Source organism: Zootoca vivipara, chromosome 10, assembly GCF_965207765.1.
Source record: "Zootoca vivipara chromosome 10, rZooViv2.hap1.1, whole genome shotgun sequence".
Lineage (NCBI taxonomy): Eukaryota > Metazoa > Chordata > Lepidosauria > Squamata > Lacertidae > Zootoca > Zootoca vivipara.
The window spans coordinates 861,521-873,577 of record NC_142593.1 but is presented as its reverse complement, the minus strand read 5'-3'; the positions used below and the strand labels follow the sequence as shown (position 1 = coordinate 873,577).

Here is a 12,057-nt window from a genome sequence, read left to right as displayed (position 1 = left end):
TTTCCTCCCTTGATATAAAAATGTGAATGGAAGGTGTTATAAGGTAAACAAAACTGTACTTTCTCCCCCCTTTTTGTGAAGGTAATGATCCCTGCTTGTTCATCTGCATCAAAGGCATATACGCTGCCTTTTAGAAGGCACCCGGGACTCCTGCACTTGGAGAGCTGTGGGGATGTGAGTACTTTTACTACAGCAGAAACCCGGTGGCTGGAGAGAACACAGAGGTCAGAGCCTGAACGGCCACATAGTCTCATTGGAGTTGTACGCGAAACAGTGCTCTGAACTCATAGCTATGAGTGCTTTTATCAGATGCAATGAACAGACCAGAAAACCACTCTGTGCAAAAGCAAGTTAATCTGTGTTTCATACTTATTGATGCTTTTGGAAACAATACTTGAGGACACTGTTGGAAGAAGTTACTTCTAGGAAAACCTCAGTACGTTCCAATTTGAAGCTGTCTTTAATTCAAGGATATTCAGGTGCAATTTGTATATATGAGAAGCACTTTTTATTGGGATGTAGGGAAGAAATAAGAGCATGTGTTTGAAGATGCTTGGAAGCAATTGATTTAACTTAAAACTTCTGTAGAAGGGCTTTATGCCTCCAGTAGCTGTGGTTTCACTTGCGATCTGCTGTTAATTGCTTGTGTTTCGTCTCCAAGGAAATATGGGATAGAGTTACCATATCTATGGAATTGATGTCAAACTAAAAGTGTTCTCTCTCCTCCACCCTTCTCTGGAGATCAATTGGTGCTATACACCCATTAGCAGATGAATCACACCCTCAGTCACAACTATTCAGCTGGATAAATATGTAATGGAAAACACCAATGTTGTCCTCATGTGCTGTGTTAAGAGTGAAAACAAAGTTAATATAAAGAGTTTACAATGGGCCTTTCAGCCATTGAATGAACCTGGCTTTAATTTTTTAAACATGCTACCTGAAAGTGTTGAGATAAGGAGAGCCGCCTTTAGAAGAGCGTACATTGCTGTCCCATTCAGGAAAAAGGCTAAGGTGAAAGTACAAGGAAAATACAAGGAAGGACCGCACCTCTGAGTGTTTTCACTACCCTTTGTTGAACAAACAATATATGCAGAGTTTAAAGAACATATTCAATTCATGTTATTAGGCATAACAACAAACCAACTCTATTTACTCATGCAAGACATCACTGAAGGATAGCAATGGGTTCTTCAAGGATCATTGATGAACCACAGCCTTGTAAGCAGGTCTTGCACCACAGAAAAACACGGGATTAGCAGCAGCAGCAGCAGCGGAAGTTGTCCGGTGGCCATCTTGGGGGGGGGCGCATGGTGGTGGCCATCTTAGGGGTGGCCATGCGGCCACCTCCAAGATGGCCGCCACCATGTGGCCACCCCAAGATGGCCGCCAGGCATGCGTAGAAGCTATTTCAGGTGCCAGCGACGGCCATTTTTTGGCAAACCGGCACCAGAAAAATGGCTGCTGGCAGGAGCGGATTTAAGGGAGATTTACGGGAGAGGAGCTCAAACGGCAGACCGTTGGGAAATGGTAAGGAAACACGGGGTACTTGGCAGCTATGATTCTGTGTCCAGGGCAGCTGTCTACCAGCTCCATCTGTTATGCAGGCTGAGACTCCCCCTGTCTGGACTGTCTTGCCAAAGTGGTGCATGCTCTGGTTATCTCTCTACGTGGGGCTACCTTTGAAGGTGACCCGTAAAATACAACTAATCCAGAATGCGGCAGGTAGACTGGTGACTAGGAGTGGCCACGGAGACCACATAACACCTACATTGGCTCCAAGTATGTTTCCGAGCACAATTCAAAGTTTTGGTGTTGGCCTTTAAAGCACTAAACAGCCTTGGCCCAGTGTACCTGAAGGAGCATCTCCACCCACATTGTTCTGCCCGGACACCAAGGTCCAGCTCCGAGGGCCTTCAGGGGGTTCCTTCACTGCGAGAAGCGAAGTTACAGAAAACCAGACAGAGGGCTTTCTTGGTAATGGCACCACCCTCTGGAATGTTCCCCCACCAGATGTCAACGGAAAAAACTACCTGACTTTTAGAAGACATCTGAAGGCAGCCCTGTTTAGGGAAAGTTTTAACTATCTGAAGGAATATTGTATTTTAATCTTTTGTTGGAAGCCGCCCAGAGTGGCTGGGGAAACCCAGCCAGATGGGTGGGGTATAAATAATAAATTTATCATTTACTAGCTGGCCCTGCCACACGTTGCTGTGGCTCATCCCTGTGATTTCCCCCACCCTCTGCCGATCCATAACGTCCCCCTCCCCCGTCTTATCCCTGTGATTCCCCCCTCTCTGTCCCAACCCATGATGTATCACCCCCCGTCCCATCCCTGTGACTGGTCCCACTGTCGCCTGACTTATCCCATCCATAGCTGCCAAGTTATCCCTTTTTTTCAGGGAAATTCCCTTATGCTGAATAGGCTTCCTCGTGAGAAAAGGGAAAACTTGGCAGCTATGATCCCATCCCTCCTCCCCCCAACCCCCACCCAGGCGAGTCATTACCTCCATTTGGTCTAGTCTGTAAATGTTTTGGAATAGTATGTAAACGGGAGTCAAGGTGCTGTTGAAAGGGAAGGTTTTATAGGTGCAGTACCAGCGTAGCCACCGCTAGAGGGCACTGGTTTGTAACCTGATTCTTTTCCCAGCATGCACTTTTGGCTGAGTGCTGCATTCTGGAACAGGGTTTTTTTGGGTTTTTACCTGGCGGAGGTGTGACATCTGTCTTAGCGAACTATATCCTTCGGACATTCGCATGTTATGTTGTGTCAAAATTTCACCTCAATTGGTCAAGTGGTGTTGGTGAAAAGTGGAAACACCCACATGTCCTTTTTACATTTATATATATAAATTTATTATTATTATTATTATTATTATTATTATTATTATCATTTATTTATTTATTATTATTCAGTAAAGCACTCCGTTTAAGTAGCCCTGGATGTTGTTTGTGAGACATAACTATTTCAAACTAAGTGCAATCACACTTTTATCTCTTCAAATGTTAAAAGTAAATTATGCTTCATAATGTGCATATTTGTAAGGGTAAAGCAAGTTAATCTAGTGATTTTCACCAATATTCTTTTATGTTAAAAAAATGGAGGACTGAATCATTAATTGCAGCTTCTTGTAAAAGTGGGAGTTGTTATGAGCATAGAGAGTTCTCTGCCCAACATGGATACGAATATTTATGGAGTTCTGGAAGGTTGTGGAAATGGAAATCCATTACTAACAAGGTAGTTCAATCAGAATAAACCTTCCTAGTTCAGCATTAATGAAGTTTTGGCTATAATCTAATGCCCTTTTTTGGTTTGTTTCATTTTTTATTGTTTCAAGTCTTACAGACATTAGCACTCTGTTAAGTAAAGGAATGTAGCACATATGAATACATCACAACAAAACAGAGGCCAAAAAAATTAAAAAAAGTAAACAAATGACCACCCCATCCCACCCACAAGCTGCATTACAGAGAAAGGGGCCAGAAACCTGTGATAAAAGTCTGAGAAATTACATTCAGTAAATGTGCAGTATCAACATTCCAGGCTCACATTTATATGTAGAGAGAGAGAGAGCTCATCAAGTTTAGTGTTTACAAAGAACAATATTGTTACAAATACAATACTATACTTCTCCTGACGCATTATTCAATTATTTCTATTCACCCTCTTTACAGAACAATAGTATAAATTCCATATTCTTTAGCACTGTGCTCAGTCCCTATGTGTGTACACACACACACACACACACACACACACACACACTTGCCATCTTCAGACACAGATTTCTTTTTATTCCCAGAAGTACAAAGACCTCCCCTCCCTCTCCCCAAAAGCTTGTACTTGAAAAATCCCAAAACGTAGTATTGCAAATTATAATGCAATTCAGACGCACACATAGAAAAATGGTAAATCAAGAGGCAATTTCAACTGTTTTGTAAACATGGAAGAATTAATAAAGTATACAAGTAGGCAACTATCATTCTTGCTGGAGTTTAGCAAACTTGAAGTATAAAATAAATTCTTCCTTTGATCCCAATACAGTACATAATGCTTACTAGAATTTCTTAACAAGCTGTTAAAACATCAATTCTTGTCATCCCTGACCACTGGTCCTGTTAGCTAGAGATGATGGGAGTTGTAGTCCCAAAACATCTGGAGGGTCGAGTTTGCCTATGCCTGGCTTAGGAGGAAGAAAGTGTGTTTCCTTGTGGGGAGGGGGAAGAAAGGGCTATAGGTTAGTTGGAATTGGTAGGAAAAAATGGTGAAAAACACTATAATTTAATTGTATATGTTCTATATACATTTACTTTTGCATTTAATTAAGGAACTTAGGGGTTGTGTGCTGTTGTGTAAAGCAGATGTCAATTCAAAACAGCTTACTGAATCTAGGTAGCCTCAGCCTAAGTACAGTGGTCCCTCGACTTACAAAAATTCAAGTTAACGAATGAAAAAAAATGGCCGCACACTTACGTTTTTTTCGACATCCGAAAGGAAAACCATTGCGGTTTAGATGGGGTTTTCTCGACTTACGAATTTTAGATGCAGTTTACTCGACTTACGAATTTTTCCATTTCCAATGCATTCCTATGGGAAACCGCTTTTTACGACTTACAAACTTTTCGACCTACGAATGTGCATTTGGAACAGATTAAATTCGTAAATTGAGGGACCACTGTACAAACTATGGCTGTTAATCTAGAATACCAACATTACTATATTTAGAGATCCCATGGCTTAGAATCCCTTTGATTTCATAAGAGTTATGCAGTGTTGTTACACTGAAGATATTCAGTTCCTATATTTCTTTGTGTCATTATTTCTTAGTCAAAGGATACTGATTGTTCTCTTTTCTACTGCAACTCCCTATTTCAGAAGTGAAAATGCAATCCTTGCACGCTGCCCATTGTCCCGGTAGAAAAGCTGTAATGACACACATAAAACCCACATTTTTCCAGGCCATTTTTGAGACACAGGGCGGCTTTTTCTCCTTCTCCAACTTTTTTGTTCATTTACATCTCACTCCCCCTGCATCACAGCTAAATAACTTTAATAGGCTGTAAATCCTACCGTTGAAAATAATTCTTCTGGTTTTGCTTTGGGGGAAATGTGGCCAATTTTTTTTGGAAAAAGACTTTGCTTACATTTGCTAATGGTTTCCAAACTAGCATGATGTCCAGGCCACACCACTTTGCTTCAATAAAGCAACAGCATCTGACACCGGCCAAAACATGCAGCCAAATCCCCTCCAATGCAGAGTTGCCTCTTGGTTTCAGTGGGCTGAGGGGTTAGCCAAGTGGATAAGATATTGTTGCTAGAGTTGTCCAGGTTGAAATATTTCTCTCTCTTATCATTTCCTATAAGACTACTACAGGGTGAGTCTTTTAAAAGAGGCTCCGTGGAACATGTGTACTCTATCCACAGGGCCTCTTTTAAAGGACTCACCCTGTATATGGGCAATATTATGCAACTGTAAATGAACAATTCTTTTGTGAATGAAGAAAGGGAATTAACATTCCATTCCTTAGCCTCCCTAACAACTTGTGTATATCGCAAGGCTTGGTTGTGGCTCAAGCACCTGTCACACAACCAGCTCCTTTCCCTCCTAGAACTTCCATGGCATGTAACACCCAGGCAGGGCACTGAATCCCATCACAATCTGCAACATGTGTGCATATCCATGCAACATGCAAACACCCCCAACCCCTTCCCCTGATACATCAGTCTTGCCCTGGACCAGGCACCCCCAAACCGCAGCCCTCCAGATGTTTTGGCCTACAACTCCCATGATCCCTAGCTAACAGGACCAGTGGTCGGGGAAGATGGGAATTGTAGTCCAAAACATCTGGAGGGCCGAAGTTTGGGGATGCCTGCACTGGACAGTAAATTGGGCTGCCACACTATCAGTAGTATTCCAGATTCCCTACCCCCTACACACAATATTAGGTTCTTTCCTACAGAGAATACTGGGACCCCTTGAAGAACAATACATGTATTGTGTATGACACAATCGTTTGTGGGCTCTACTCCCAAAATGATCATGCCATAATAAATTTTTAAGTGTTTAAGGTGCCACAGGAGCATATTACAGTCTATGGACTCCTTTGATTTTAAATATCATGACCAAAACCTTTTGGAATACTCTTTCATTGCATGAGCATCTACAGTAAGTGAGCATACTCTTTTAGTATCCCAGGCATGGAATTAACTTTACATATATTTATATATATATTTATATATATATATATTACAAAATAAATTAAGTTTACACCTTCCACTATTTTGCTATGGTCCAAAATTAATGAGAAATGTTCTTTAAAAAAAATTAAATACAAACTTTTGGACCAAAGATATGTTAGAAGTAAACTGGCTCAGAACAATAAAACCATTTAGAACTGCATGTAGACTTGCTGAAAAATCATAAATATCAAGCATACAGTTTTAAAATGTGACAGCCCACAGACACATTCATACATACACAAATGGAAAAAAAGTTAGAAAGTTAAGACCTGACAGCAGTATTGCCCCAACACCCTACACTGTTTCTGGTGGACCACTCAATCTTAGAAAGTATGGAATAGAAAAGCCATTGCAAGAAAAATCATGCTGCACATGACAAATAGGAGACTTGGGGAGGGGGGGGGAGGTGGTGGAGAAAGACCTTGTGGCATCATCTCTAGACAATGTACATTTTATTCCCAGCATGGGATGAGCAGAACCCTTCAGCAGCCCCCTCCTCATAGACAAGGGGTCATCCCATTTCCTTTTTCAAACACATCACAACTTTTTCTTTAGGGCAAAATTGTCAGCTTGTTGCTAACATACACCTAACAGCAACTATGTAGGATAAAACAAATCTGCATCCTTTCTGTTACTCAAATAAGAGAATTTTACCTATTTGGTAAAAAGAGCTTTCTAACTTTATTTTCTATCCTAACAGCCAGAGAGGCATAAAATGATGGTGTAGCTGGAATAAGTGCGTTTATGTGCGTGTGTGCACAAGAAAATCTTGGTTAGTTTTCTGTTTTGTGAAGAATTACATAAAACTAGTAGTAAAAAGGTGCAACCCAAAATGTCATCTTGTACACAGAATGAGAAAAGGTGAGAACCGAGTGAGACATGTTGCTGCAGACATCAAAACGCAGCACAAGAAAACTCCACTAACAAGGAAAAACGTCCTCCATGCACACTGGGTGGGGCAGCTTAAATGTAAACCGGTTGTTCCTGTGCAGTCAAGAGTCTGTACATGGCAGCTGGCATGGTCTTCATATGAATCTGGACAAAGGAAAGAAATAATGGCATCAGTTTCTTATGTGTATTTTCCAAACTAAAAAGTACATTCATAGTTAGCCTTCTGAGAATCAAAGGGCTCCTTCCATCTGCGCAAGGGACTGAGACCTAGCAGAGGTTCCCACTGGAGGTAGGGTGGAAGAAAGGGATTTTAGCTTAGCTTAACTCTTTCCCTTGGCAGCTTGCCAACTTCACACACTGTTGTGGAGGGTTTCCCTTGCCTCTAGAACAGATTTGGGGGGCCTGCAGGGAGAAGGGAGGGAGGAAGCAAGCGCTGTATTTTTTGCACCATAAGACGCACTTAATTTTCAGAGGGGGAAAGCCCCATTTTTGGGGGGATCAGCTCACAGTTGTGCAGCTTCTTTTGCAAAGAGGAAAAGCCGCATTTTTAAAAAAATCAGCTCAAAGTTGTTGAGTTTACTTTGCAAAAGGAAAAAATCCTAGTTACAGGTAGGTAGCCGTGTTGGTCTGAGTCGAAGCAAAATCTCCTTCCATTCATCTCCTTCCATCTTTAATACAACAACAAAATGGACCTGAGCCCAATGCCCAGAAGCTGCCTTACCCCTTAGGCCAACCTATCTAAACAATTTGATGTGAGGATAAGCCCCAAGTTGCTGGAAGGAAAAAAGAAAACATACAGAGGTAAATGTTTGTACAACTAGACTCATGGCCATTCAACGTACTTCCTGAGAAAGCCTTAGTCTCAGTAGAAAGCCACACACAGCAGGAAGGGCTGACCTACCCACACCTGCCATCTTCTTTGGTGGCAAAATGGCCTAGACGGGGGATTGAAAATTGCCAGGTCCTACCTCACCAACAGCGTTTGAGAGAATGTGAACAATCTTTTCATGAGGTGTTGCTACAACACTTTGCCCATTTATTTCAATGATTCGGTGACCCACTCGTACGCCTCCTCGCTCTGCAATGCCTCCTCGCATAAGGCTACAGATCTGGAAAGACAAGATGCAAAAGAATGACAGCACACCATGTGAGGCCCTGAAACCGTCAAATGGCAGGCGCTGCATTGAGTTCACACATCAGACATTAAAAACATCCCTAAACAGGGCTGCCTTCAGATGTCTTCTAAAAGTCAGGTAGTTGTTTATTTCCTTGACATCTGACAGGGTGGGCGCCACCACCGAGAAGGCCCTCTGCCTGGTTCCCTGTAACTTTGCTTCTCGCAGTGAGGGAACTGCCAGAAGGCCCTCGGCACTGGACCTCAGTGTCTGGGCTGAACGATTGGGGTGGAGATGCTCCTCCAGGTACAGTGGTGCCTTGCTAGACGAATGCCCTGTTAGATGAATTTTCCGCTATACGAATAGGTTTTTGCGATCGGAGGTTGCCTCGCAAGACGAGGTTTTCTATGGCTGCCGCTTTGTCTTGCACCAGCGGCTTACAGAATATATAAAATATAATAAAACAGCAAACATTAAAAATTCCCAATACAGGGCTCCCTTCAGATGTCTTCTAAAAGTTACGTAGCTCTTTATCTGCTTGAGATTTGATCATAGATCATAGAATTATAATTGGAAGAGACCACAAGGGCCATCCAGTCCAACCCCCTGCAAAGCAGGAAACACCATCAAAGCATTCTTGACAGAGGGCTGTCAAGCCTCTGCTTAAAGACCTCCAAAGAAGGAGACTCCACCACACTCCTTGGCAACAAATTCCACTGTCGAACAGCTCTTACTGTCAGGAAGTTCTTCCTAATGTTTAGGTGGAATCTTCTTTCTTGTACTGTAGCTTGAATCCATTGCTCCGTGTCCGCTTCTCTGGAGCAGCAGAAAACAACCTTTCTCCCTCTTCTATATGACATCCTTTTTATATATTTGAATATGGCTATCATATCACCCCTTAACCTTCTCTTCTCCAGGCTAAGCATACCCAGCTCCCTAAGTCGTTCCTCATAAGGCATTGTTTCCAGGCCTTTGACTATTTTGGTTGCCCTCTGGACACGTTCCAGCTTGTCAGTATCCTTCTTGAACTGTGGTGCCCAGAACTGGACACAGTACTCCAGGTGAGGTTTGACCAGAGCAGAATACAGTGGTACTATTACTCCCCTTGATCTAGATGCTATACTCCTCTTGATGCAGCCCAGAATTGCATTGGTTTTTTTAGTTGCTGCATCACATTGTTGACTCATGTCAAGTTTGTGGTCTACCAAGACTCCTAGATCCTTTTCACATGTACTGCTCTCAAGCCAGGTGTCTCCCATCCTGTATTTGTGGATTTTTTTTTGCCCAAGTGTAGTACCTTACATTTCTCCCTGTTAAAATTCATCTTGTTTGCTTTGGTCCAGTTGTCTAATCTGTTAAGGTCATTTTGAAGTGTGATCCTGAAATTTGAAGGGTGGGTGTTCCACACGGCGGGCGCCACTACCGAGAAGGTTCCTGTTTCCCTGTAACTTTGCTTCTTGCAGTGAGGGAACCGCTGGAAGACCTTTGGAGCTGAATGATGGGGGTGGAGACACTCCTTTATTCATTTGCTCAACTATCGGGTCCTTAATGTTTATGCAGATAATAATGCTTTGGCTAAAATTCAATAATTTAAAAAAATTAAGTGCTTTTGAAATCAACTTCCTTTTTTATTAAAGAGAATATCATTAGAGCTAGAGCTAGGTTTATAAACAGTTAAGGATGTCAAATGCTACTTACAATGCCATTCTGAACACTGAAGCCAAGTTGATATCTGAGGTCTGGTCTTCTGATAAGGACAGTAGTTACTGGAGGGCATCTGACTATATTCAGCTTAACTCTAGCCTGGTTTTTCAACCCCTTAAAAACAATATGTCAAACAAAATTTTAAATTAATCTTAATTTGTGAAGGAACATTACACTTTAGATCAACTTGATGTGCACTACGGTACCATTTGCTCCATCATCACAATTTAAAAACATGCACAGCAGAAATACAAGCTCATGTTACAGAACTTGAATGTAAAATGATAACTAATGCAAAGAGTAGCCACACAATAAAGTGTTGGCGACAAATATTCACACAGTTGTTCAAAAATAAGTTTACACCATTTATCAAATTGGTGAGAGAATTACTTACAAAGTGCCATGAAAACTTAAAGTGAACTTGCAATATCAGATTTTACTAGGTTCTTATAAATTCTTGACTCAGTTTTTTGTTTTTAAATAAGTTCAAGAAGATTCAAGAAAAAGGTACGTTCAACGTTGTTCCCGGTAGCTGTGAGGTGCTGATGAAGTTATAAAGAAGACAGGGTTCCAGCGCTCTATCCCCGTTTTGCCCTAGCAGTCCATGCAGTCGAGAGCCTGCTGTTTCACCCCCAGTGGGGCCGATTTGTTGGGGTTGGTGGATAGCACACTCCCTGAGCAGAGTTTCCTGGGCTTCAGTAGTCTCAAGCCATTGATGCATCCACTAATACTAACTGATAATAATCCAAACGGACTCTTATTAGAATTAACATAATACACTTCTAGGTGTTCAATTAAATACAAAGTAAATATACACCCTCCCACTATCTACAAGGAATCAAATTTGATGCAAAAATTCATAATTTTGTACTTGGATATCAATGAAGAGAGAATTTCTTGGCTTAAGCATAAAGACTGAATAGCTTAGCAAGGTAGCCCTGTTCGATTACAGATACAGTAGATAGATAGATAGATATAGATAGATAGATGATAGATAGATAGATAGATAGATAGATAGATAGATAGATAGATATACACATTCTCTCATTATAGGTTTCACATTTCGAATCAAAGAACTCAAATTTGATTCCTTGTAGATACCGTGTTTCCTCGAAAAAAAGACAGTGTCTTATATTTATTTTCCTCAAGAATTTATAAGAACCTAGTAAAATCTGATATTGCAAGTTCACTTTATTTTAGGTAGCTTGTAAGTTTTTATGGCACTTTGTAAGTAATTTTCTGTTTCTCACAAATTTGATAAATGGTGTATACTTAGTTTTGAACAACTGTGTGAATATTTATCGCCAATGTGCTGTGCGAGTTGCACTACCTACACATTAAAGTGTAGCTACACAACTTCATCCAAGAAAAATTGCTGCAGTGGAAAGAGATTCAGCCACACAGGAGTGCCTCCAAGAGCACTTAGGAAAAATTGGAAATACTTTGAGCCACTTCATTTCACAGAACTGTAGAGCTGGAAAGGACCCCACGAGTCATCTAGTCCACCCTCTGCAATGTAGGAATCTCAGCTAAAACACCCAGGAGAGATGGCCATCCAATCTCTGTTGTTAATCAAGCAAAGATACATGCACATAGATGTGGGAAGACGAGAAAGTAAATAAAACTACAACACTGACAGGAAGAAAAGGCTATTCAGCAGCCATCTGGTGTGCAAAGACACACAAGGTTGCGAGAGATTTTCATTCTGTTTTATAGCTTCCACATTTGGGACGGTTGGTTTGCTTTATTTATACACAGAAAAGCACCAGACAATCCAGACCCAAACATCAGCTGTGTTGCATATGCCCACCCCTTTGCCTTCCCAGTCAGAATATGTCCCAAGGAATCAGAAAAGGCCAGCTGAGCTTCTAGCAAGTGCCCCTTGGCACATTGTGCTTTTGTTTTTAAAAAAAGTCTACGAGTTCATATATTTCATTTTGATGACAGCTATAGTTGGTACTGGGTGGTGTGAGAAAAATGATTGACATGTATGGACCGGAAAGCAGATTGGATTAACATGTAAAATACCTGGTCCATGGTACCCCTTAACGGGGACTGGCGATCCCAAATGCAGAAGGTATTTTCCATCTGGATGGAAACTAACAGCTA

At 41.5% G+C, this 12,057-nt stretch overlaps 3 protein-coding genes across 11 annotated transcripts in view; 1 reads left to right on the top strand and 2 right to left on the bottom strand.

The window, feature by feature from the left end:
- ENTREP1 (endosomal transmembrane epsin interactor 1) overlaps positions 1–912 on the top strand; it is a 30,061-nt gene extending 29,149 nt beyond the window's left edge. For all 6 annotated transcript variants that reach the window (XM_088652771.1, XM_088652773.1, XM_060280046.2 and 3 more), the window contains one exon: positions 82–912. In XM_088652771.1, the coding sequence (XP_088508897.1) occupies positions 82–282 (201 nt within the window). In that variant the 3' untranslated portion in view covers positions 283–912. The remainder of the gene's footprint in view (positions 1–81) is intronic.
- KLF9 (KLF transcription factor 9) overlaps positions 1–12,057 on the bottom strand; it is a 619,671-nt gene that overhangs the window by 261,302 nt on the left and 346,312 nt on the right. The gene's annotated exons all lie outside the window — the stretch shown is intronic.
- The window catches only part of APBA1 (amyloid beta precursor protein binding family A member 1), a 74,926-nt gene continuing 69,441 nt past the window's right edge, over positions 6,573–12,057 (bottom strand). For all 4 annotated transcript variants that reach the window (XM_035099645.3, XM_035099648.3, XM_035099649.3 and 1 more), the window contains 3 exons: positions 9,943–10,062; positions 8,098–8,238; positions 6,573–7,273 (listed from right to left, as the gene is read on the bottom strand). In XM_035099645.3, coding sequence (XP_034955536.2) covers positions 7,202–7,273; positions 8,098–8,238; positions 9,943–10,062 — 333 coding nt within the window. In that variant the 3' untranslated portion in view covers positions 6,573–7,201. The remainder of the gene's footprint in view (positions 7,274–8,097; positions 8,239–9,942; positions 10,063–12,057) is intronic.